The 25,691-nt window shown below is 46.0% G+C and overlaps 2 protein-coding genes across 5 annotated transcripts in view; both read left to right on the top strand.

Moving 5' to 3' along the window:
• Positions 1-9,578, top strand: part of neurl4 (neuralized E3 ubiquitin protein ligase 4) — a 50,907-nt gene extending 41,329 nt beyond the window's left edge. For all 4 annotated transcript variants that reach the window (XM_062957618.1, XM_062957619.1, XM_062957620.1 and 1 more), the window contains exons 25-29: positions 560-667; positions 978-1,122; positions 2,723-2,835; positions 3,154-3,361; positions 7,846-9,578. In XM_062957618.1, coding sequence (XP_062813688.1) covers positions 560-667; positions 978-1,122; positions 2,723-2,835; positions 3,154-3,361; positions 7,846-8,050 — 779 coding nt within the window. In that variant the 3' untranslated portion in view covers positions 8,051-9,578. The remainder of the gene's footprint in view (positions 1-559; positions 668-977; positions 1,123-2,722; positions 2,836-3,153; positions 3,362-7,845) is intronic.
• A 1,758-nt stretch (positions 9,579-11,336) lies between these two features.
• The window catches only part of gps2 (G protein pathway suppressor 2), a 32,161-nt gene continuing 17,806 nt past the window's right edge, over positions 11,337-25,691 (top strand). Inside the window, exons 1-3 of the mRNA XM_062957622.1 lie at positions 11,337-11,578; positions 21,965-22,074; positions 24,745-24,857. Coding sequence (XP_062813692.1) covers positions 11,485-11,578; positions 21,965-22,074; positions 24,745-24,857 — 317 coding nt within the window. The 5' untranslated portion in view covers positions 11,337-11,484. The remainder of the gene's footprint in view (positions 11,579-21,964; positions 22,075-24,744; positions 24,858-25,691) is intronic.

Below are 25,691 nucleotides of genomic sequence, written 5' to 3' on the forward strand. Positions count from 1 at the left end.
ATTATTATTATATTGTATTACATTATAATATAATTATCAATATTATATGTATATACAATATATTATATTATTAGTATAGCACAATACGAGTATCATATATTATTATATTGTTATAGTGACACAGGAGACATGGTGGAATGTAATATTACATTATACCCAGTTTGGTTTTATAACTTTCCCATGTTTTAAATCATATATTATTAAGTCTACTATGTTACCTCTATATGTTAATGTTTAAATTTTATAACTGTGCGTGTCTTTTTTCATTGATGTGATTTATATTGTTATTGTTTTATTTGGGCTTGAACCCATGTAAGCCGCCCCGAGTCCCTTCGGGGAGCTGGAGGTGGAGTATAAAAATAAAGTTGTTGTTGTTGTTGTTGTTATTTGCTCTGTGACTGATTTACATTTCTTTTTATCCCTCTGGGGTATCCAGAGAACACTCTTTTAGCATATTTCAATGGAATTGATTCCCTGGGGGTCCAAACCTGCCCCAATCCGTTCCCCAACTTTTGTCCTCTTCCCATTGTAAACAAAGGTGGCTTCTCTTCCATCCCAGGGATCAAGGAGAGCGTATGTTGGACGCCCCCAGTGGACCTGAACACCACCAAGACCTGCGAATACCATGCACTCTGTGCACGCTTCAAGGAACTCCTCCTCCTCCCAGGTGGGAATGATGTTTGGGGCAAGATTTGCCATGTTTCTCTAGCCTGCGTTGGCTTCTTATGAGGAGATAATACAGCAGGCATGGGAAAACTTCAGCCCTCCGGGTGTTTTGGACTCCAACTCCCAGCATTCCTAACAGCCTCAGGCCCCTTCCTTTTGCCCCGCAGCCGCTTAAGCGGCGGAGGGGCAAAAGGAAAGGGCCTGAGGCTGTTAAGAATGGTGGGAGTTGGAGTCCAAAACACCCAGAAGGAGGGCTGAATTTTCCCCAAACTTGCGTTATATCATCCCCGTTTCGTTCTCTCTTTCTGCAGACGATTATTTCGCCGAAGACCCCAAGTTCAGCCTCTGCTACTGTGAGTCCTGCCACAAGCTCCGAGGAGACGAGGCCTACTACAAGCGAGGGGAGCCGCCCCGGGATTATGCCTTGCCCTTTGGATGGTGCCGCTTCAACCTCAGGTATGGGTGTCAATCAGCAAGCCTTCATGGAGCCAGCGGGGATCGCCTGGGAGGTGAACCAAGAAGATGACAGTCTGCATTTGTGGGTTTAACATTGGCAGATTGGATTGATACGGCTTCTCTAGGCCCTCTAGTGAAGAGCTTCTAACTGTGTGTCCCAGCCCTAAATGGGGCATTATTTATTTATATGTACAGTATTTTATATTCTGCCCTTCTTTCTCACCCCGAAGGGGACTCAGGGCAGATCACAGTGCACATATACATGGCAGACATTCAATGGCATTTATAGACATACAACTCATACATACAGACAGACAGTAGAAGGTAATTCAACATTTTCCAACTTTCAGCTTCAGAAAGTAATAATAATAATGACGAAAAACAACAGGAAAAACTCAGCCGCTATCAGGACCTCAAGATTGAACTTCAAAGACTCTGGCAGAAACCAGTGCAGGTGGTCCCGGTGGTGATCGGCACATTGGGTGCCATGCCAAAAGATCTCAGCCGGCATTTGGAAACAATAGACATTGACAAAATTATGATCTGCCAACTGCAAAAGGCCACCCTACTGGGATCTGCACGCATCATCTGAAAATACATCACACAGTCCTAAACGCTTGGGAAGTGTTCGACTTGTGATTTTGTGATACGAAATCCAGCATATCTATCTTGTGTGCTGTGTCATAATAAAATTAATAATAATAATAATAATAATAAGGTATTGAAAACATTGACTACAAAAACGTTGACTACTAAAAGGCCAACTGCATTGGATAATCCAGAACATTGGATAAGTGAATGTTGGATAAGTGAGACTCTACTGTAATATGAAATAATTACTGTGGTATAATAATACAGAACAATATAATCTCTAAAACCAGGGCAGTAAATAAAGAGCAACACTCTGAAAGCCGGGAAATTGGGAATTCCAGAAAGGAAACAATCAGGGCCAGCTAACACTTCCCAACAAAGGATTCCCCCAGGCAGGAGGCAGCCAGGCTTTGAAGCTGCAAGGCTATTAAAGGCTAATCAAGGTGGCTAATTGCAGCATTCATACCTGCCACACTGAGACTATTAATTGCTATTCAAACTGGCCAACCAAGGATTCTGCAAGGTAGAAAGCGGCCAGGCTTGCAAGCAGCAAGGCTATTCAGTGCTATTCAACCTGGCCAACCAAGATTTCCCCTAGAGAGAAAACCCCCAAGCTCTGAAGCCACGAGGCTACTCCGTCCCATTCAACCTGGCCTAGCAAGGATGCCCCATGTAGAAAGCGGCCAGGCTTTTAAGCTGCAAGACTATTCAGTGCAGTTCAAGCTGGCCAAACAAGGATTCCCCTACAAAGGAAGTAGCCAGGCTCTTGGATTGAGGGTGTGACTCCAGCTAGTCCAGAAAACGGCCAGGCTTTGAGGCTGCTGTTCCACCTGGCCAACAAATGATTCCCATAAGCCACAGCAACGCGTGGCCGGGCAAAGCTAGTATATCATATTTTTCATCATGGTAGTATTACATTTTAGTCAAATTTTAAAAGTTGCATTCTTCTGCCAATTGGGCCAAGCTGGATATCACTTCCGTTCTCTTTCTGCTTCATATCTTTTTGTAGGGTGAATCCCCGGCTGGAGGTGGCCAGTACCTGTAAGAAGTGGCACATGGCCTTTCACGGGACGAGCATCGGGGCCATACGGCGCATGTTGGATCAAGGAGAGCTGGTGCCTGGTAAGGAACGGAAGCTGGTGATGCTTTCTCCCTGAACAGGTCTGGGGCAGGCATGGGCAAACTTAGGCCCTCCAGGTATTTTGGACTTCAACTCCCACCATTCCTAACAGCCTCAGGCCCCTTCCTTTTGCCCCTCCGCCGCTTAAGCGGCGGAGGGGCAAAAGGAAAGGGCCTGAGGCTGTTAGGAATGGTGGGAGTTGCAGTCCAAAACACCCAGAAGGAGGGCCCAAGTTGGCCCATGCCTGTGTTATTTTGAATGGAAACCTTTGCTTGGTAGCCAATGCTTCCTCTCTCTTTTTCGATTTCCTGGCCCCATAGGAAGTACGTCCATCTTGAGCTGCCGCCCGGTCAAGGCGGACCCCCAGGGAGGAGGGGGCGGCGGAGGCGGGAGCGGCGGGGGCAGCGGCAGCGGAGGGTACCTCGAGTCGGAGGAGAACAGTTCGCAAGGCCGGGAGGAGCTCCAGCGCGTCCTGCTGTCGCCGACTCTGCGCTACGCCGGGCTGGAGCCTTTTGCCACCAAAGTGCAGTACGTATCCTGGGTTGGGCTGCCCAGCGTGGAAACTGGGAACGGCCCTTCTCCCTTGAATGGTTTTGTCGAAGACCTGGTTCTTCCACAAGCAAGCAACTCCTGCTGAAATACTGTCATGATCTCCAATCTTTGACATCTCCGGTCGGCTGACAAAGAACAGATGCCAGCCATAAAACCTCAATTACCCTCTGGTATGTGAGAGCCCCTATATAAATTGGCTAAAGAGAAGGTTCCGGTATTCTGTACAATAAAACCTGTTGGAATCTACCAGTGTGTGTCTTGGTGCTTTTTTCTGGTGGAAGACTGACCCACAGCACAACTGGGAGAAGAGAACCCGATAATTTGTAGAGAATACCAGAACCTTCTCTTTAGCCCATTTATATAGGGGCTCTCACATACCAGAGGGTAATTGAGTTTTTATGGCTGGCCTGTTTTATGGCTGGCATCTGTTCTTTGTCAGAAGATGTCAAAGATTGGAGATCATGACAAATACCCTCTTCTATATCACCATTAAAGGTGCAGGAGGCATTTCCAACCAAATATACAATCCTAGAGTTGGAAGAGACACAAGGGCTATCCGATTCAACTCTATTCTACCATAATGAAAGACATAATAATAATAATAATAATAGTAATAGTAATAATCTTTATCCTTATACCCCGCCTCCATCTCCCCAAGGGGACTCGGGGCGGCTTACATGGGGCGAAAGCCCAAGCAAGTACAGTAAGGAACTTAAAACACATCAAACAGCCAACACCACGCTCAAAGGAATAAACATTAACATAAAAATATTTATTTATTTATTTATTCGCAGTATTTATATTCCACCCTTCTCACCCCGAAGGGGACTCAGGGCGGATCACATTACACATATAAGACAAACATTCAATGCCTTAACATAGAACAAAGACAAATGCAGGCTTCGAGCTGGCCTCGAACTCATGACCTCTTGGTCAGAGTGGCTGCTGTTTGTTTTCCGGGCCCAATTCAAGGTGCAGGTTATCACCTACAAAGCCCTAAACGATTTGGGACCTACCTACCTTAGAGACCGCATCTCCCCCTATGAACCTGCACGATCTCTTCGCTCTTCCGGGGAGGCCCTCCTCTCGCTCCCACCACCTTCGCAGTTGCGGCTGGTGGGGACGAGAGAGAGAGAGGGCCTTCTCCGCTGTGGCCCCCCGCCTCTGGAACTCACTCCCGAGGGAGATTAGACAGGCCCCCACCCTCCTTGCCTTCCAGAAAAGCCTTAAAACCTGGCTTTTCCGGAGGGCCTTCGACGATTAATATTTGGGGTTAATTTGTCTGCCCATTTAATTAAAGAGTGTTCTCCCATGATTATTGATACCTTGCTGAGGACTTCTGCCACGAAGCTACCTTCTCCATGTAGCCCTCTATTTCGGCCTAGAATTGTTTAGCTCCTTGTTTTTAACATGTGATTTATGTATTGATTGTATGACTGCTTTTCATGTTTGATTTTATAATGTGTAATTTGTCACTGTTTTTATTATTGCTGTGAGCCGCCCCGAGTCCCTTCGGGGAGATGGGGCAGGATATAAGAATAAACTTATTATTATTATTATTATTATTATTATTATTATTATTATTATTATTATTATTTGTTGCAGCTGGCTGCTCACCAGCCTGCGCCATACCCCGGGCCTATAGCAAAAACATTGGTAAAAACATATTAAAATACAGCGATAAAATCATAAAAACGAACTGGGCGAAAGTGCGCTACGTGTTTTGTAAACATGAAGTAGTTAATAAAGTGCTACAAAATCGTGAAGGATTTGGAGTACGGTGGAACCCGTGACAATCAAAGCACCCCCGACAGATGGCCATTCAGCCTCTGCTTGATAGTCTCCAGAAAAGGAGACTCCACCCCACTGATGGAATATATTCCACTGTCAAACAGTTCTTGCCATCAGGAAGTTCTTCCTAATGTTTGGGCGGGATCTCTTTTCCCGTAATTTTATTTATTTAATAAATTTATTATTTATTTATTTATTTAATACATTTATATCTCGCCCTTCTCACCCCAAAGGGGACTCAGAGCGGCTTACAAATTAAATTTACATACAATATTATATTATTAGCATAGCACAATATTGGCACTAAATTACCATATTGTATTATATCTTCTGCCAACCTAGCAGTTCGAAAACATGCCAATGTGAGTAGATCAATAGGTACCGCTCCAGCGGGAAGGTAACGGCGCTTCATGCAATCATGCCGGCCACATGACTAGATAATCCACCTCAAGGCAGATAATCTTGATTGTATATGGCAGTGTAGAAAGGACCTAAGACTCCCAGACCCCTTTTGTCGCACCTCAGAATAGTTCACCTTGCTGTAGACATCAGGCCACACACAGTAGATAGTTTTTTGTAGTTTTTTTGAGCAAAAGCAGAATATATATGTAGTATCAAAGCAGGCAGAAATATAGTTCCAAAAGTAGTTGTAAAATAGAGTCAATAAATCCAATAATCCATAAACAAGAAGCAAAAGTCCATTCCCAAAGATACAATAGTCCACAGGTTACAAGGATTCACAAACAGGAGAATTTCCAATGCATGAAGACATAGACCATCCACCCTGATGAAGCGAGGATTTGCTTTGACAGAGATTTGTCTCCTAACACACTGTTTTTAAAAGCAACCCAAAAATGCATTTCTTTTCCCTTCAGTGGTCTCCCGTTTTCCAGCTAATCTCAAGCTACGCCAAGGCATTCCTTTCCATTGCAAACAATCCGCCCGAGATAGCAGCGGAGCTTCAGACACGGCCTGACCGTCAAGGCCAAACAGTTAATTATCTTGCACCTGAACGGGAGCCTGAGACAAATCCTGCTCATTATTTCCCATGGAAATGTCTCCTTGGTTTTCCTCTGTGACAGGCTGGTCCAGGAGTTCATCCACAGGCTGCTTGTGTCTGAATTCCATAATTCCCCATGACATCATCCTGAAATTCATCTTGCAACCCATCATCTGACACCTGCATCTGTAAACCAAAATTCCCTTCCTCGTCTTCACTCTGGCCCTTTATAGTGCAACATGCAGTGGGCGAGGAGTGAGGTCGGAGAAGACGTCAGTGGGGTTTTAAGGGTGTTACTACCCTGTTTCCCCTAAAATAAGACATCCCCAGAAAATAAGACCTAGCAGAGGTTTTGCTGAATTGCTAAATATAAGGCCTCCCGCGAAAGTAAGACCTAGCAAAGTTTTTGTTTGGAAGAATGCAGGATCGGTAAATGTACATGCCATAGATTGTTGTACATGGAAATAAAGGTAGTAACAAGAAATAATAATACTGTTATAATAACTTTATTCTTGTATCCCACCTCCATCTCCTAGAAGGGACTCAGGGCAGCTGACACAGGGACAAGCCCAACAACAACATAAATTTACATACAAACAGAAATTTAAAACAGTAACTTAAAAACAGTATAGCAATAAAATATAATATAGAAATTCTTGAAAGGATTCACATTTTGGTTATCTATTTATCTATTTAAAAATTTGTAACTCATAATGTGCTCCTTGCTTATCCACTATTGCAACCTCATTGTTTTTAATTCGATGTTTTAATACCGCGTTGTGTTTTTTTCGGTTGCTGCGTATATATTATTACTGGTTTTTGTTATTGTTCTTTGATGTTTCATATTTTATTTTATCATTGTTTTGTATCTGATTTTGCTGTAAGCCGCCCCGAGTCCCCTTCGGGGGAGATGGAGGCGGGATATAAATAAACTTATTATTATTATTATTATTTGGTTATGCTGGTTTGTAGTGACAACTACTGTACAGTAGATAATACATTTTCCTTTTTTTAAAAATTCAACCATAAATGTGAATTCTTCTTTGTGGAAAAATAAGACAGAAGAACAGAAATTTAAAACAGTAACTTAAAAACAGTATAGCAATAAAATATAATATAGAAAATCTTGAAAGGATTCACAGTTTGGTTATCTATTTATCTATTTAAAATTTTTTAACTCATAATGTGCACCTTGCTTATCCACTATTGCAACCTCATTGTTTTTAATTTGATGTTTTAATACCGCGTTGTGGTTTTTTTGGTTGCTGCGTATATATTATTATTGGTTTTTGTTATTGTTCTTTGATGTTTCATATTTTATTTTATCATTGCTTTGTATCTGATTTTGCTGTAAGCCGCCCCGAGTCCCCTTCGGGGGAGATGGAGGCGGGATATAAATAAACTTATTATTATTATTATTATTATTATTATTATTATTATTATTATTTGGTTATGCTGGTTTGTAATGACAACTACTGTACAGTAGATAATACATTTTCCTTTTTTTTAAAAATTCAACCATAAATGTGAATTCTTCTTTGTGGAAAAATAAGACATCCCCTGAAAATAAGACCTAGCACCTCTTTGGGAACAAAAATTAATATAAGACACTGTCTTAATTTTGGGGAAACACAGTAGTAATTAATCCTCCTCTTTGTCCTCTTTCCAGATTCAAAGACCCCAAGTCTCACCGGCAGCACACCGCCCAGGTGGCCTTCCAGGTGTGCGTCCGGCCGGGGTCTTACAAGGTGTGCGCCCAGTCGCTGGCGGCGCCCGAGCCCCTGGACCCCCGCTTCAGCAGTGCCGAGATCGAGTGGGTCACCAAGGAGAAAGGCGCCACGGTCCTGTACGGCCTCCTCGTCCGGGTGGAGTGAGAGCCCCCTCCTCGCCCTCGAATGGGATCGGGATCCTTACGACCGACATGCCACGGCCGCGGAGGCGGGGACGAGAGGGGCGGGTGGGCCTGGGTCTTGCCAAAAACTGACTCCGCCCTAACCGGAGACCCTTGGCCGGCGACGACCTGCCCTCTTACGCACAGACCGGTGGAGCCTGCGGTTCCGACACATGCTTCACACAATGGGCACAAGAGGCTCGTGGGAGGGGAGACGGTGGCTGCTGTTCCCTCCTCTCCCCTTCCCCCCCTTTTTTTTGCACAGAGGCGAGACAAAGCTAATGGGAGGGAGGGAGGGAGGGCCAGGTGTGGAGTGGAACCTTTTATTTAAAAAGCATGAAGAAGGGTTTTAAGGGTTTTTTGGCGGGGCACGGGTGGGGGACGGCAGCGGGGTGGAGAGTTGTTTAGTGGCCACAAATGGACTTGGTTGACTTTTTTTCCACTGGGATGGGAGGGAGGGTGGCCTTGGCAGAAGGTCTCAAGGCCTTCTCTACTGACAAAACTTCCTTTCCCTCCTTCCCTTCCTCCCCAGATCTCTTCAAGCCCCCTTTGTATTAACTGGGGGAAAGAGTTAGTATGAATGAATTCTCCAGCTTTGGAAAGAGAAATTGGTAGGCTTGCGATCCAAGCAAGGTTAGACCTTTTAGAAAGATGTGTGTTTTGTTGGGCCGGTGGAAGCAGAAACCCCACCGTCTTGTCCCGAAGATGCAAATTGATTATTATTATCACTATTGTCAGAGTTGGGGGAGGATTTTGGCTTTGTCGTCCTGTTTGTGTTGGCATTGTCCTCCGTGGAAGTTGGCTTCATCTCCCCCTTCCCCAAAACCAGGTTCCTCCTGCCAAGAAAGTCCTAGACAATCAAGGTCAGGAGGCAAGAAATGGGGATCCAGCGAGTTTGCTAGAGTTTTAATTCACGCAGACAATTGAACCCGTTTAGAAGGTTTGAAGTGGGCAGCTGGGTTTGGAAGAATGTCCCACTGATTGCAGATGAACTTGAAATACTTCTTTCTTTAATATTTAAGGTAAGTCCCGATAATCCCTCTAATAAGACAAGCACACCTCTGACATTCAGACTTTTCCGTTCATTTCCCTGCTCATTTTCTTCCATTTGGAAAGTTGCCTCAGTCCATCCCTTGGTATGTGGTTTTTTTTTGGTTCTCTTCCCCTCCCTTCCCTTATTTATTTATTTGTGTGTTGGTTGTCAAACAAACAAACAAACAAAAATGTGAATTGTTTAAGGGGGGGGAAGGGTACAAGGCTCAAAAACGGCCACCCTTTTTCTCCCACTTTGAGTTCTATTATATTTTAAATGGTATTTATGCTGCTTTTTTCACTTTATGTGTTGGAAAAATGACATGCATTACTTTTTGTACATCTGTCTCAAGCTGAAAGGGTTTATTTTTTTTGTCATTGTTGTCTTTGTTCCAGACAAAAAGTTCAAAAGGTTGTACAGCGCGTTCTCCCTCCTCTCTCCCGTCTTGCAAGGGTTTATAAACCACGATTCAACTGGTTTTATGTCTTTTTGTGTCTTTGTGTGTCTTTGGCCTTCTCCCAAACCTTCCCAATACAAGAAAGAGATCTTTTGCAAGCAACAAACCTGTGACGCCTCTCTCTCTTAAGCAATATTTTGTTGGGTAGCTTAAAAACATAGTTTTTTAATAACATAGTTTGAAATGTGTATTCTTTGTTTTTTGACTGACCACAACAGACTGGACGGAGCTAGCAAAATGAATTTATTTATTTATTTATTTATTTACAGTAATTATATTCCGCCCTTCTCACCCCGAAGGGGACGCAGGGCGGATCACAATGAACATATATATGGGCCCGGGCTGTGGCGCAGGCTGGAGAGCAAGCCAGCTGTAACCAGCTGCAATGAATCACTCTGACCAGGAGGTCATGAGTTCGAGGCCCGCTCGGAGCCTATGTTTGCCTTGTCTTTGTTCTATGTTAAAAGGCATTGAATGTTTGCCTATATGTGTAATGTGATCCACCCTCAGTCCCCTTCGGGGTGAGAAGGGCGGAATATAAATACTGTAAATAAATAAATAAACATTCAATGCCAACAGACAAACAACATATTTAGACAGACACAGAGGCATTTAACATTTTTTTCCAGCTTCACGATTCTGGCCACAGGGGGAGCTGTTGCTTCACTGTCCACTAATGGCTGTACTTCCTCATTCCTTTCCTCGTGTTTTGCTGGCAGTTTTTTTTTATGATGTTGTAAATTAGTTAAATTAGCCTCCCCCATAAAGCGTACCTAAATTTCCCTACTTGACAGATGCAACTATCTTTCGGGGCTGCATAGGTCAACAGCAAGCCGGGCTATTTAATGGTTGGGGGCTTAACCCGACCCGGGCTTCGAACTCATGACCTCTCAGTCAGTAGTGATTTATTGCAGCTGGTTACTAGCCAGCTGCGCCACAGCCCAGCGCAACAGGGAGAAAGGCAGTCTGTATAGGCAGGAATAATGCAATGCACAGAAGTCAGATGGGTGACTCCAGGCTTGAAAGCTATGGATAGGAAAAGGATCTCGAAGGATCCACCCACACACTTAGCTTTCATAGAATCATAGAATAGTAGAGTTGGAAGAGACCTCATGGGCCATCCAGTCCAACCCCATTCTGCCAAGAAGCAGGAAATCGCATTCAAAGCACCCCCGACAGATGGCCATCCAGCCTCTGCTTCAAAGCCTCCAAAGAAGGAGCCTCCACCACAGTCCGGGGCAGAGAGTTCCACTGCCGAACAGCCCTCACAGTGAGGAAGTTCTTCCTGAGGTTCAGGTGGAATCTCCTTTCCTGTAGTTTGAAGCCCTTGTTCCCTTGTGTCCTAGTTTGCAGGGCAGCAGAAAACAATCTTGCTCCCTCCTCCCTAGGACTTCCCCTCACATATTTGTACATAGCTATCATGTCTCCTCTCAGCCTTCTCTTCTGCAGGCTAAACATGCCCAGTTCTTTAAGCCGCTCCTCATAGGGCTTGTTCTCCAGACCTTTGATCATTTCGCACTACTACTAAAGGTGCACACGCTCTAGAAGTCATGCAGTTTGCCACCACTTTAACTGTCATGTCTTAAAGTTTGGTGGGTGAAACGTCAGGAGGGAATGCTTCTGGAATATGGCCATACAGCCCGGAAAACACACAACCACCCTGTGATCCCGGCCATGAAAGCCTTTGACAACACACGGAACGGAAGTCCTTGGCTCCATGTTTCGGGAGGGGGTGTTGTCTGCGTGGCACCGCGAGCCGGAACCGGAAGTAGCCGTAGCAACAGCGGAAGCGGGCGGGTCTGAGGGGCGGAGGAGGGCGGCTGTCTTTCTTCCTTCCGTCCTTCCTTCCTTCCTTTCTCCGCCGCCGCCTCCTTCTTTCTTTCTTTCCTTCCTTCCTTGGCCGTGGGCCTTCTTCCCGGCCTTCGCCATGCCGGCGCTGCTGGAGCGCCCGAAGCTGAGCTCGGCCATGGCGCGGGCCTTGCACCGGCACGTGATGGTGGAGCGGGAGAGGAAGCGGCAGGGTGAGCCGGGCCGAACGGGGCCCCGGGGGCCATCTAGTCTCACCCCCACTCACATAGAGGCCTAGATGGGTAGAGAGGCAGATCCATAGGGAGAGACATGGCTTCAAGGGACATTCAGTTCTACCCACAGAAAGATACATAGATAGATTGATTGATTCATGGCATTGGAAGGGACACTTAAAGGCCATCCAGCCCAACCCCTGGGAGATACATAGATAGATGTATTGTTTCATGCTGTTAGAAGATATCCAAGAGATATCCAGTTCCAACCCCTGGATACATACATAGTAAAAGTAATACAGTAGAGTCTCACTTATCCAACACTCGCTTATCCAACGTTCTGGATTATCCAACGCATTTGGAGAACAAGCCCTATGAGGAGCGGCTTAAAGAGCTTGGCATGTTTAGCCTGCAGAAGAGAAGGCTGAGAGGAGACATGATAGCCATGTACAAATACGTGAAGGGAAGTCATAGGGAGGAGGGAACAAGCTTGTTTTCTGCTGCCCTGCAGACTAGGACACGGAACAAGGGCTTCAAACTACAGGAAAGGAGATTCCACCTGAACATCAGGAAGAACTTCCTCACTGTGAGGGCTGTTCGACAGTGGAACTCTCTCCCCCGGGCTGTGGTGGAGGCTCCTTCCTTGGAGGCTTTTAAGCAGAGGCTGGATGGCCATCTGTCGGGGGTGCTTTGAATGCGATTTCCTGCTTCTTGGCAGGGGGTTGGACTGGATGGCCCATGAGGTCTCTTCCAACTCTACTATTCTATGATTCTATGATTCTATGATTTTTGTAGTCAATGTTTTCAATACATCGTGATATTTTGGTGCTAAATTCGTAAATATAGTAATTACTACATAACATTACTGCATATTGAACGACTTTTTCTGTCCAATTTGTTGTAAAACATGATGTTTTGGTGCTTAATTTGTAAAATCATAACCTAATTTGATGTTTAATAGGCTTTTCCTTAATCCCTCCTTATTATCCAACATATTCGCTTATCCAACATTCTGCCAGCCCGTTTATGTTGGATAAGTGAGACTCTACTGTAATAATAATAATAATAATGTGGGACTTCTGAATCCAGACTGACAAAGTTCTGGAACACAACACACGCCCCGAGTCCCTTCGGGAAGATGGGGCGGGGTACAAGAATAAATTATTATTATTATTATTATTATTATTAACACACAACGTGGGGCCGGGCTATGGCGCAGGCTGTTGAGCAACCAGCTGCAACCAGCAGCAATGAATCACTCTGACCAGGAGGTCATGAGTTCGAGACCAGCTCGGAGCCCCGTGTTTCTCTTGTCTTTGTTCTATGTTAAGGCATTAAATGTTTGCCTTATATGTGTGATGTGATCCGCCCTGAGTCCCCTTCGGGGTGAGAAGGGCGGAGTATAAATAGTGTAAATAAATAGTAAAAATAAACACACCAGGAATCACAGTTGTGGAAAAGAAAAAGGTTTGGATCATTGATGTCGCCATCCCAGGTGACAGTCGCATTGACGAAAAACAACAGGAAAAACTCAGCCGCTATCAGGACCTCAAGATTGAACTGCAAAGACTCTGGCAAAAAACAGTGCAGGTGGTCCCAGTGGTGATGGGTACACTGGGTGCCGTGCCAAACGATTCCAGACGGCATTTGGAAACATGCTGGGCTGGGCACAGCTGGCTAGTAACCAGCTGCAATAAATCACTACTGACCGAGAGGTCATGAGTTCGAAGCCCGGGTCGGGTTAAGCCCCCGACCATTAAATAGCCCAGCTTGCTGTTGACCTATGCAGCCCCGAAAGACAATTGCATCTGTCAAGTAGGGAAATTTAGGTATGCTTTATGTGGTGAGGCTAATTTAACTAATTTACAACATCATAAAACTGCCAGCAAAACACAAGGAAAGGAATGAGGAAGTACAGCCACTAGTGGACAGTGAATAATAATAATAATTTTATTTTTATACCCCGCTCCATCTCCGAAGGGACTCAGGGCGGCTTACATGGGGCCTTGCCCGATAAAAACAATCAAATATCAAAACATAGCAATAAAACAATTATCCAATAAAAACATCAATTACAGTAAAAAACAATCGTTAAAATCAACATAAAACATACAATATTAACACAGTGAAGCAACAGCTCCCCCTGTGGCCGGAATCGTGAAACTGGAAAAAAAATGTTAAATGCCTCTGTGTCTGTCTATATATGTTGTTTGTCTGTTGCATTGAATGTTTGCCATATATGTGTTCATTGTAATCCGCCCTGAGTCCCCTTCGGAGTGAGAAGGGCGGAATATAAATACTGTAAATAAATAAATAAATAAGACATTGACAAAATTACGATCTGCCAACTGCAAAAGGCCACCCTACTAGGATCTGCACGCATCATCCGAAAATACATCACACAGTCCTAGACACTCGGGAAGTGTCCGACTTGTGATTTTGTGATACGATATCCAGCATATCTATCTTGTTTGCTGTGTCATAATAATAATTTTATTTTTATACCCTGCCCCATCTCCCCAAAGGGACTTGGGGCGGCTTACATGGGGCCAAGCCCAGAATAATCATACAATGTAAAAACACAACAATAAAACAAATCAATCAACAATAGAATAGATCTTAAAACTAATAAGATCACATAAAATAGACATACTTTGGTAAAATCCTGGGTTGGGTCCTAAAAGTAAAGGTTTTCTCCTGACATTAAGTCTAGTTGTGTCGAACTCTGGGGGTTGGTGGTCATCTCCATTTCTAAGCTGAAGAGCCGGCGTTATCCGTAGGCGCCTCCAAGGTCCTGTGGATGGTGTGGAGCGCTGTTACCTTCCCGCTCCCCAAATTCGAACTGCCAACCTTTTGATCAGCAAGTTCAGCAGCTCAGTGGTTTAACCCGCTGCACCATTGGGAGCTCCCAGATGTATACATACATTCATGGAATTAGAAGGGACCCTCCAAAGGGAAGTTCAGCGGCTCAGTGGTTTAACCCTCTGCACCACCGCGGGCTCCCAGATATATACATACTGTACATTCATGGTCGGCATGGAACACCGTTACTTTCCTGCTGGAGCGGTACCTATTGATCTACTCACATTTGGATCTTTTCGAACTGATAGGTTGGCAGAAGCTGCGCCTGATAGCCGAAGCTCACCCCACTCCCCAAATTCAAACTGCCGACCTTTTGGTCAGCAAGTTCAGCGGCTCACCGGAGGCTCCCAGATACACTCATGGAATCAGAAGGGACCCCCAAATGCCATCCAGTCCAATTCATAGATAGATAGATAGATAGATAGATAGATAGATAGATAGATAGATAGATAGATAGAATCCTGCAGTTAGAAGGCACACATCAATAGATAGATGATTGGTACCTATGAGCTAACTTTGGCCTCCTCCAAAGATAGCTAGAGACATAGATATGTAGAGAGATAGGTAGGTAGGTAGCAGTGGTGTGCATTCATATAGAATTGCTGTTCGTTTTGAGTAATTTCATTCATGTCTTCTCATTTTTGTATTTGTGTCCCGCTATTGATAACAAAAATGTGCACCTGTATGATACAATTTTTCGTCAGGCTTACCAAAAAACCAATTTTTTTCAGACCATTGGTTGCAATGGGGGGGGGGGCTTCTGAGGCTCACCCCCCCCCTCGCTCGGTTTTTGGGCTAGAGGAATGAAAATCGGCATACATGGAGGGCACTTTGACCCCTTTTAGCCCACCAACTTTTAAAACGTTTGGGTCTTCCCCAGAGTACGCCTACCTGTATTTTATAATGTGTTTTATGAATACTGATGTAAGTTAATAATAATTTTGTAACTGATTTTTTTTCTTCGTGTACTCTGTGAATGCACACTAATGGAGAAGCTGCGCCTGCGCAGGTTCCGACGGAAACTCTTCCAAGCTGAAGTTCAAATTTTGGCGGTAACCACGCCCCCCTTCCCAAGGGGCATATAAGGCAGCCCCAGGCGCCCGCTCTCCAGTTCCTTTTTTTCCGCCGCAAGGTTCACTTCGGACTCTTCGCATGTCTACTACTCGTTTCAAGCGTTGCACGCAGTGTGCTGCTAAAATTCCTGACTCGGATGGCCACGCCAAGTGCCTCTTCTGTCTTGGCGAGGCTCATGTGGTCAGTACCTGCCGTTTTTGCCTAGCTCTCACGGCTCAGGCCAGAAAGAACAGAGCCGCTAGGCTTAGAGCGGCGCTCTACGAAAAATCTCTCGCGCCAGAACCGACTCCGTCGACGTCGGGTACGTCGGCGTCCTCAGCTTTGAGAGCTATGTCGGCACCACCAACTAAGCCTCCGGCAGCCAAGGCTTCCTCGGTCTCGTCCAGAGCGTCCAAGACCTCCAGGGTCGCTAAACCGGTCAAACCACCGTGTACTGTGACGACGGCGACCGTGTCGACCCGCTCCGGAAAGGTGGGACCTTCCTCGACGTCGAGCTCTCTGGCTTCGGTGACCTCGATCCGCTCTCGTATCGGTTCCCCTCCGTCCTCCTCTGCTATCAAAATAGCCTTTAAAAGGGCTCACGAGGAGTCTCGTCGAGCGCAATCCGACTCAGCTGTGGTTCCTCCCACACCTGGCAAGTCCTTGAGGGTTGCATCCAAGCAACCGCCGGCGAAGAAACGGCTAACTCAGCGCTCCTCCTCCTCGGCCTCCTCAAAGAAAGACCCGCCATCTTCCTCGACAACTTCCTCGAGAAGGTCTTCTCCTATTGTACCAGCCCAGAGGCCTAGAGATGTTTCTCAGTCTCCATTGCACCCCCTGTCTGATGGGGAGCTGCAGGACTCACCCCACCACTCTACCCAAACGGTGGTTAGGGTGCCGGTGCCGGAGCCCCTTGCGCCGCCTCGCTCGTCGCGCCAACAGCTCTTCCCTCCCACCTCGACACCGGAGCGTGGCAGACAAACGGCTCGCCTGGCTCGGGCAGCCCAGGCCTCAGCCTCTAAGGACATTCGGCCTCCGGCCCTCTCTTCCCGCGAGGCCTTGCCTCCTCCCGAGACTGTGCTGTCTTCTCCCCCTCAGTCCCCCCAAGGGGCTGAGGAGGAAGATGTTGATGTTGACCGTCCAGACTCTGTCCTCTCGGCCTCGGTGGTCTCTCTCGGTCTCGACCTCTCTCCTCCCCACGACGCGTATGAGGCGGACCCGCCTTCTCCTACTGACAATGTTCGTGCTTTCGCTGAGCAAATGGTCAGGATGGCCGACGCCCTGGGTTTGGAGATCAAGCAAACCTCCAAAGCAGTGTCTGACCCAGTCTTCAAAAGGGTGCAGGCCCAAGCTCCGCCGGCCACGCTACTCCCCTTTCTGCCTTATCTGTTGGACGTTATCCAGGCCTCCTGGAAAAACCCTTCCTCCATTCCTCCGACCTCGAAGAGGATCGAGACTTGGTACCGTACCGACGATGATACCCTGGAGTGGCTCAAACACCATCCCGACCCTAACTCCCTGGTCGTTAAGGCCTCTCAATCCTCAGGTCGTCAGTCGAATACTCCGGCCGACAGAGAAGGGAAGCGCTTCGACGCCGTGGGTCGAAAACTTTATTCCGGAGCCCTTTTGCTTTGCCGCATGGCGAATTATGGAGCCTGCATGGGTGCCTACCAACAAATTATCTGGGAGAAGGCGCAGCCCTTCTTCGCTAAGATGTCGGACGAAGACCGCTCCGTCCTCACTACCCTCCAACAGGAGGCAGACTCGCTCGCTCACCACCAAATACAAATGGCGAAGCATACAGGTGATACTGCGGGTAAAATGATTGCCCACGCGATTTCCATTCGCCGCCACGCCTGGCTGAGGTCTTCGGGTCTCTCCTCATCTTCCAGACAGGTCATTGAGGACCTTCCCTTTGACGCGCTCGGACTGTTTCACGCCGGTACCGATGACAAACTCAAGTCTAATCATGACTTTAAAATTCTTGCGTCTAAATGTGGCGACCAACCTCAACCTCAGCGCACTCGCTGGTTCCCGCACCGTTCCCGCCGTTTCCCGCCGCAATCTTTCAGACACCATTCTTTCAGGCGGCCTTCGGGCTCGAACAATCAAGCCCATCACCAACCTCGCCGGGGACCTCATCCGCAAAAGCAACGCGGTCGATCCACCCCTGCTCCTCCGCAGCCTAATCGGCGTACCTGACGCCAACTCCTGCCAAAGCTCCTCGCCCGCTACCGTTGTAGAGCCCACGCTGCCTCGTCCCTTCGGTATCTTTGCAGACCGACTAGCCCCTTTCTACAATCAATGGGACTCTATTACTTCAGATGCGTGGGTTCTCCGCATTGTCCAAGACGGCTACGCCTTAGAGTTCATGGACCTCCCTCCTACAGGTCACGTTCTCCACTCAAACCCTTCCCCAGAGATACTGGCCGAAGTCGAAGCGCTACTGGCCAAAGGCGCTATCCGTCCCTCCCCTCCCGAACTGGACCCTCTAAGTTTCTTCTCCAGATACTTTACAGTCCCGAAAAGAGGAGGCGGGCTACGCCCGATTCTGGACTTAAGGGCACTCAATATATTCATTCGCCCCTCCAAATTCAGGATGGTCTCTATTGCCTCTATCCTCCCGATGCTGCAGCGGGGAGACTACTTTGCCTCCATAGACTTACGAGACGCCTACTTCCACGTGGCGATACGAGAGGCGCACAGACGGTTCCTATGCTTCAAAGTTCTCGACCAAACCTACCAGTTTACCGTTTTGCCCTTCGGTCTCGTCACGGCCCCGAGGGTCTTCACCAAGGTTGTCGCCGCCGTAGCGGCTCACCTCAGGCTACATGGCATCACGGTCTTTCCTTATCTGGACGACTGGCTTCTCGTCGGGCCCGACCCGGTTCTTCTCCAAAATCACGTCTCTTTCACGCTGCGTCTTCTAAAATCTCTCGGCCTCCAACTCAATTCCGAGAAGTCAAATCTCTCCCCGTCAACCCGAATCCGGTTCATCGGGGCCCTCTTCGACTCCGTCGCAGAGACTGTGTCACTTCCGTTCGACAGATTCCTGGCTCTCCGCCACCATATCGCCCTTTGTCGATCTGCCCGGAGGGTCAGAGCCCGTGTCATTCAGGTCCTTCTAGGCCACATGGCCTCCACGGTTCTCACGACCCCGTTTGCCAGGCTGCGCCTTCGGACCCTGCAAAGGTGGTTTATAGACACTTTCAAACCGTTCCACCACCACAACTCCAGATACCTGTCGGTACCGTCGTCCGTCCGCCAGTCTCTCTCATGGTGGATGTCTCACCAAAACGTGTGCAAGGGCCTTCCTTTCCATCCAGCCCCGCCATCGCTAACCATAACCACAGACTCCTCCACCTATGCTTGGGGAGCCCACATGAACGGTCTAACGGTTCAAAATCTTTGGTCCCCGTCAGAGAGGGCCAACCACATAAACTTCCTCGAACTTCTTGCCATTCTCAAAGCCCTAAAAGCATTCTCCCCCCTCATCCGCCACAAGTCCATCCTCATTCAATCGGACAATCTAGTAGCAGTATTCTACATCAACAAACAGGGTGGTACGGGTTCGAGGAAACTGATGCTCCTCTCCTCTCGTCTCTGGATTTGGTGCATAGCCCACGGCGTACAGATCTCTGCAATCCACCTACCGGGCGCCCAAAACGGCTTAGCGGATGCCCTCAGCAGGATGACTTCTTCCTCTCACGAATGGAAGCTCGATCCCGAGGTCCTCGACGGTCTGTTCCGCCTCTGGGGGCGCCCTACTCTGGATCTCTTCGCGTCTCCCCACAACGCCCAGCTACCCCGCTACGGAGCGAGGCTCCCCCCGAACTCTTTCCCCGGCTGCCTAGGGGATGCCTTTCTTCTGGACTGGTCGGCGGAGATGCTTTATCTTTTTCCACCGATTCCCCTCATACCGAAAGTTCTCGAAAAACTTCTCTCGATCTCTGTCACGGCGATTCTCATAGCTCCGGCCTGGCCCCGCCAACCGTGGTATCCAGCCCTTCTTCGCCTCTCCAGAGGTTCGTTTCACCCTCTGCCTCTCTCGCCGCACCTTCTCTCACGGGAGGACGGCAAAATTCTTCACCCGGACCTTTCTTCCCTTCATCTCACTGCATGGAAGATTCTTACCTAGCCTCTCTTCCGCAGAATCTGCGAGACGTCCTGCGGGCAGCCCATAAGCCGTCTACTACCAAGGCTTATTCCTACAAACTCTCTCGCTTTCATGCCTTCCTTCGATCCCGTAACGTCGACACCTTCCCGACCTCGGTATCGGTGGTCCTCGACTTCCTCATGACTCTCGTCGAGAAGAAACTTTCTCTTGCCTCTATAAAAGCTTATCTCGCAGCTCTTTCCTGGTCCTTTCAGCGCCACGGCCAGCCATCTCTTTTTTCTCACCACCTGATCAAAACCTTTCTCCGGGGCTACAATAACATCTGCCCGCCGTCGCTACCACCTACGCCGGGCTGGAGCCTCGAACTTGTACTTTCTCAGCTGTCTTCTGCTCCCTTCGAACCGCTTGCCTCGACCGATCTACGCCTGCTCTCCTGGAAGTTGGCCTTTCTGGTGGCGATCACGTCGGCACGACGGCCATCCGAGCTCGCTGCCCTCAGAGTCGACGAGCCTTATCTTCGTTTCCACCATGACCGCGCTGTTCTTCGCCCGGACATTACCTTTCTTCCTAAGGTGGTGTCAGCCTTCCACCTCAACCAGGACATTGTCTTACCAGCTTTCTTCTCTAACCCCTCCTCTCCTCTCGAGCAAAAACTGCACCTTCTCGACGTTCGGAGAGCACTTCTTTTCTACAGGGATCGTACTAAGGACATTCGTAAGTCACAAAGACTCTTTGTCGCCTATGCCCAGGACAAGTTGGGTAATCCCATTTCTTCCCAAAGACTGTCCCACTGGATCGCTCAGGCCATTGAGTTGGCCTATGAACTAGCCAAGCGACCTCCCCCTCCTTCCATCCGCCCGAGGTCGACTAGGGGCCTCTCGGCGTCGACCGCCTTCCTTAGGGGTATTCCGCTTGACTCCATATGTAAAGCGGCTATCTGGTCAAACCCTCTCACGTTTGTCTCTCACTACAGGCTGGACAGTAAAGCCCTTAAAGACTCGGCCTTTGCAAGATCAGTACTCTCATCTTGCCTCTCCTGACTCTCAGACGTTTTTTCCCTTCATATTCACCCACAGGTGACTCTCTATACCTCTCCTTCAAGTTGGACGGGGTTTTTTCCCCATACCTGCCTCTAGGGATATGTGTTTTTTCCCATGATTGTATTGAGCAGTTGCTCTGTTGCTTTGTACCGCCTCGTTGGCCCTGGCGGATATGCCAAAGACCAAGATGTGTTTGTCCCTCTCCCCCTGGGAGAGCGTTTATATGCACTACGCAATTGTGTATTTTTCTCTATCATGTTTATTGAAAAATTCCTTCCATGTTATGTTCTTCTTCTATGATGCTCATGTTGCATTGCACTGGTCCTTTCGGACAATTTATTGCACTGGTCCCTTGGGACGGTTGTTTTTTCTATGTCCTAATAAACATGTGTTTGGACATTCACTGATTGTCGAGTTTGCCTTGTCCCACCATCCGGGACCTTAGCGTGTTAGTCTCCATTAGTGTGCATTCACAGAGTACACGAAGAAAAAGGACAGGTTGCTCACCTGTAACCATGTTTCTTCGAGTGTACTCTGTGAATTCACACAAACCCGCCCTTCCTTCCCCTCTGGCAAACCTCTCCCTTTCTCGTTGCCTTGGCGGCGTAGGAACTGGAGAGCGGGCGCCTGGGGCTGCCTTATATGCCCCTTGGGAAGGGGGGCGTGGTTACCGCCAAAATTTGAACTTCAGCTTGGAAGAGTTTCCGTCGGAACCTGCGCAGGCGCAGCTTCTCCATTAGTGTGAATTCACAGAGTACACTCGAAGAAACATGGTTACAGGTGAGCAACCTGTCCATATTGCACTGTATAATTTTTATATATGCGTTTTATTGTAAGCCGCCCTGAGTCCCCTGTTGGGTGAGAAGGGCGGGATATAAATATTGTAATAACATAAAAATAAATAAATAAATACTATTGTTATTAATATTATTATTATCACGACCCATTGACACTTTGGATGTAATTGGGAGGCACTGCTCTCCCAGGCTCAGCTTAGGATGCCAGAATAACGGCTGTTCTTGATATTAATATAAATATTATAAAGACCCAGGGTTCAAATGAATCCTCACTCGGCCCAGGGGCAGCCTTGGGAAAGTGCCACTCTTAGCCTCAAACGAAGGCAACAGCAAACCTCTTCAGAAGGATTCTTGCAAATAAAACCCTAGGCATCACCTTGAGGCACAAGGTAACTGCCTTCTTCAGAGTGGAGGTTGAGTCATCTGACTGGCACCAAATTATAGTTTTGCACTGGACATTGTCCCTGTATTGTTCATGGAAATCAATTCTCCGTGGACCTCTCTTTCTGTCCTGCAGAGGAAGAAGAAGTCGACAAAATGATGGAGCAGAAGATGAAGGAGGAGCAGGAGAGGCGGAAGAAGAAAGAGATGGAGGAACGCATGTCTCTGGAGGAGACCAAGGAGCAGGTTGGTGGTTGGAGTTAAAACAGACATGGGCAAACTTCAGCCCTCGAGGTGTTTTGGATTTCAACTCCCAGCATTCCTAACAGACTCAGGCCCCTTCCTTTTGCCCCTCAGCCGCTTAAGCGGCTGAGGGGCAAAAGGAAAGGGCCTGAGGCTGTTAGGAATGCTGGGAGTTGAAGTCCAAAACACCTCGAGGGCTGAAGTTTGCCCATGCCTGTTAAAACCTTCAGATGAACTTACTGACGAAACCATCTCTTAGTTATAGTTTAAGCACAATATTTGCGGTTTCTAGATCCTCCAGCAAAGTGGTATGGTATCTATTATTTACAAGCCAGAAGTCCTTCGTTTCAGTAATAATTTATTTTATTTTTGTTTCAGTAGGGTTCACTATTACACTGTGTAACATGATTTTTGTTCCTGGGTTATTTCCTAATTGGTTCTATCATAAAAAAACATGGAAAAGGTTTATTAAACTGCACAAACTTTGTCTTTGCGGGAAGGAAATCCTGCTGCAGCACATTTTGCTATAGTTTTTCAATATAGTAGAGTCCCACTTATCCAACATTTGCTGTATTTTATAATGTGTTTTATGAATACTGATGTAAGTTAATAATTTTTTAACTGATTTATATGGCACTGTATAATTTTTATATGTGCGTTTTATTGTAATCCGCCCTGAGTCCCCTGTTGGGTGAGAAGAGCGGGATATAAATATTGTAATAAATAAATAAATAAATAATCCAAAATTCTGGATTATCCAATGCAGTTTGCCTCCTGTCCCAATCCTCAGCTGTTTCTCTAGGCAGCAAGGACTGAACATTTTTATGCATTTAATTTCTGACAATGTTGCTACTGTAAGTTCATTTTATGCAATTCTATCTTCATTTGTAGTCAGTAACCAATGTTTTTGTAGTCAATGATTTCAATACATTGCGATGTTTTGGTGCTAAATTCATAAATACAAGTAATTACTACATAACGTTATCGTGTTTTGGTCTACTTTTTCTGTCGATTTGTTGTACAATATGATGTTTTTGGTGCTTAATTTGTAAAATCATAACATAATTTGACGTTTAATAGGCTTTTCTTTAATCCATCTTTATTATCCAATATTTTCGCTTATAATAATAATAATAATAATAATAATAATAATAATAATAATAATAATAATAATAATAATAAGTTTATTTGTATCCCGCCACCATCTCCCCCGGAGAGGACTCGGGGCGGCTCACAGAAGTATCAAATACAAAACAATAACAATATACAATATATCAATAAACAATAACATGCACCAATTGTAATATTTGCACATTAACCAAAAAGAATAAATACACACTTATTAAAAACATAGAATTTAAAAACAGTGAGGTTGTAATGGTAGATTAGCAAAGTGCACATAATAGGTTGTAACTCAAAACATAGATAAAGTACTTATCCAACGTTCTGCTGGCTCGTTTATGTTGGACAAGTGAGACTCTACTGTAATTACCTCATTGAATCTCAACCAATTCAACATAGTTTGTGGGAGCCACAAAAACGAAGTTTCTGGAGGATAACTGCTACTTTCCAAGTAAGGACTGCACAAGGAAACAGGAAATAACACTTTCAAACCGGGAACAAATTTTTTTTTTCAAATTTTGCTACATAGTGTTATCCATGCAAATGTCCCGGAATGTATCCTCCATGGATACAAGGAATGTACTGTTATTTGCCTTAAGAAAACCCTATAAAATCCCTGGCGTTGCCATGAGTCAGCAGGCAGTTTGAAGAAATATGTGGAGTTAAAATACCCTGTTTCTCCTAAAATAAGACATCCCCAGAAAATAAGACCCAGTAGAAGTTTTGCTGAATTGCTAAATATAAGGCCTCCCCCGAAAGTAAGACCTAGCAAAGTTTTTGTTTGAAAGCATGCCCAACGAACAGAACACCACAGCATGCAGGATTGGTAAATGTACGTACCATAGAGTGTTGTACATGGAAATAATGGTAGTAACAAATTCTTGATAGGATGCATAGTTTGTCTGGTTATGCTGGTTCGTGATGACAACTACTGTACAGTATATAATAAATGTTCATTTTTTTGTTCAACAATAAATGTGAATCCTTCTTCATGGAAAAATAAGACATCCCCTGAAAATAAGACCTAGCGCATCTTTGGGAACAAAACTTAATATAAGACACTGTCTTATTTTCAGGGAAACGCGGTACTGAAAACATGGCTATGTGCCCAGGCTTTCAATGATTAAATGATAAAGACGACCTGGACTGACTTACGGTCACAATACGAGGATATTGGATGACGGACTTTAACCATATGTTTTATATTTTTATATAGTTTTAAGTGTTGTAATTGGATTTTATTCATTGCTATGTTTTAACTATGTGTAGGCATCAAATTGTTGCCAATTGTGTACGCTGCCCTGAGTCCCTTCGGGTGAGAAGGGCGGGATATAAACGTAAATAAATAAATAAATCCAAAATAAATCCATTTTAAAAAAACAAAGAAAGCCAACTATTCAAATCCCATTAAGTCTGATCCTAAAACATTTCAAGAGCAGAGAACGATCATATTCTCCCTCTGCTGGAAGCTTCAAAGCCAGCAAGAAGGCCCTGTTTGACTCACCAAGATTTCCAGGCAAACCCACACTTTTCCCTGCCTTCCTTCCTCAGATCCTGAAGCTTCAAGAGAAGCTCCAAGCGCTGCAAGAAGAGAAACACCAGCTTTTCCTACAGCTGAAGAAGGTCCTCCACGAAGAGGAGAAGCGCCGACGCAAGGAGCAAAGGTCAGTGAGGTGGAAGGCGTTGGAGGAAACATGTCTTTGTCCGTGACTGCAGAGGACAGTAGAGGTCTTGGCCTTTCAGATGTAATCTGGGGGAAATAGTAGAGAGCAGAAGTTGGAAATGTTTCTTTTTTTGGATGGCAACTCCCAGAATCCACTCCCCTCCAGCTGGCTTGGTAGTTGCCATCCCAAAAAAGGAATCTTTTTTTCCAGGAAAAGAGAGACATTGGGTTATATGCTCTGAGTAGCAGCGGGTCTCAATCCCAAAGTGGTCTTTTGTGGGATGTTTATTTTTTAATATCATTAATATGTAATTCTGTTTTTAATGTTTGTATTTTAGGTTTTGAATATTATTGTATTAATTGTAAGCTGCATTGAGTTTCTTTTTTAGAGAGAAAAAGTGGAGTATTAATACAGGGTGTTTGAAAAAGAACTCCCTATTCACCATTTAATTTAAATGGTGAATAGGGAGTTCTTTTACACCCTGTATCAATAGCAGCAGCAGCAACAATTATATAGCCCAGAATTCTTTTTCAAAGCGACTTAAAGTTGCCTGAGGTAAACCCACAAGAAGGATGCAAGTGGAAGGACATTCTCCACCTTGCACTCCTTAGCAACTGGGATGGACTGCTTTAGTACTGGAAGTACTGGACTTCCAGCTGTTAGGAATTGTGGGAGCTGAAGTCCAAAACACTTGGAGGGATGTCCAAAGTTGGCCTGTGTCTATTCTATACAGATTTCTCTTAGAATTTTCTGGGTCCTCCAAGGCAACTGCAGTATGCTATGGGATAATGAGTGTCGGGTAATTTAATAACTGTCTTGGGATTCCTTTATTCC

Source organism: Anolis carolinensis, chromosome 6 (genome assembly GCF_035594765.1).
Source record: "Anolis carolinensis isolate JA03-04 chromosome 6, rAnoCar3.1.pri, whole genome shotgun sequence".
NCBI classification, from domain to species: Eukaryota; Metazoa; Chordata; class Lepidosauria; order Squamata; family Dactyloidae; genus Anolis; species Anolis carolinensis.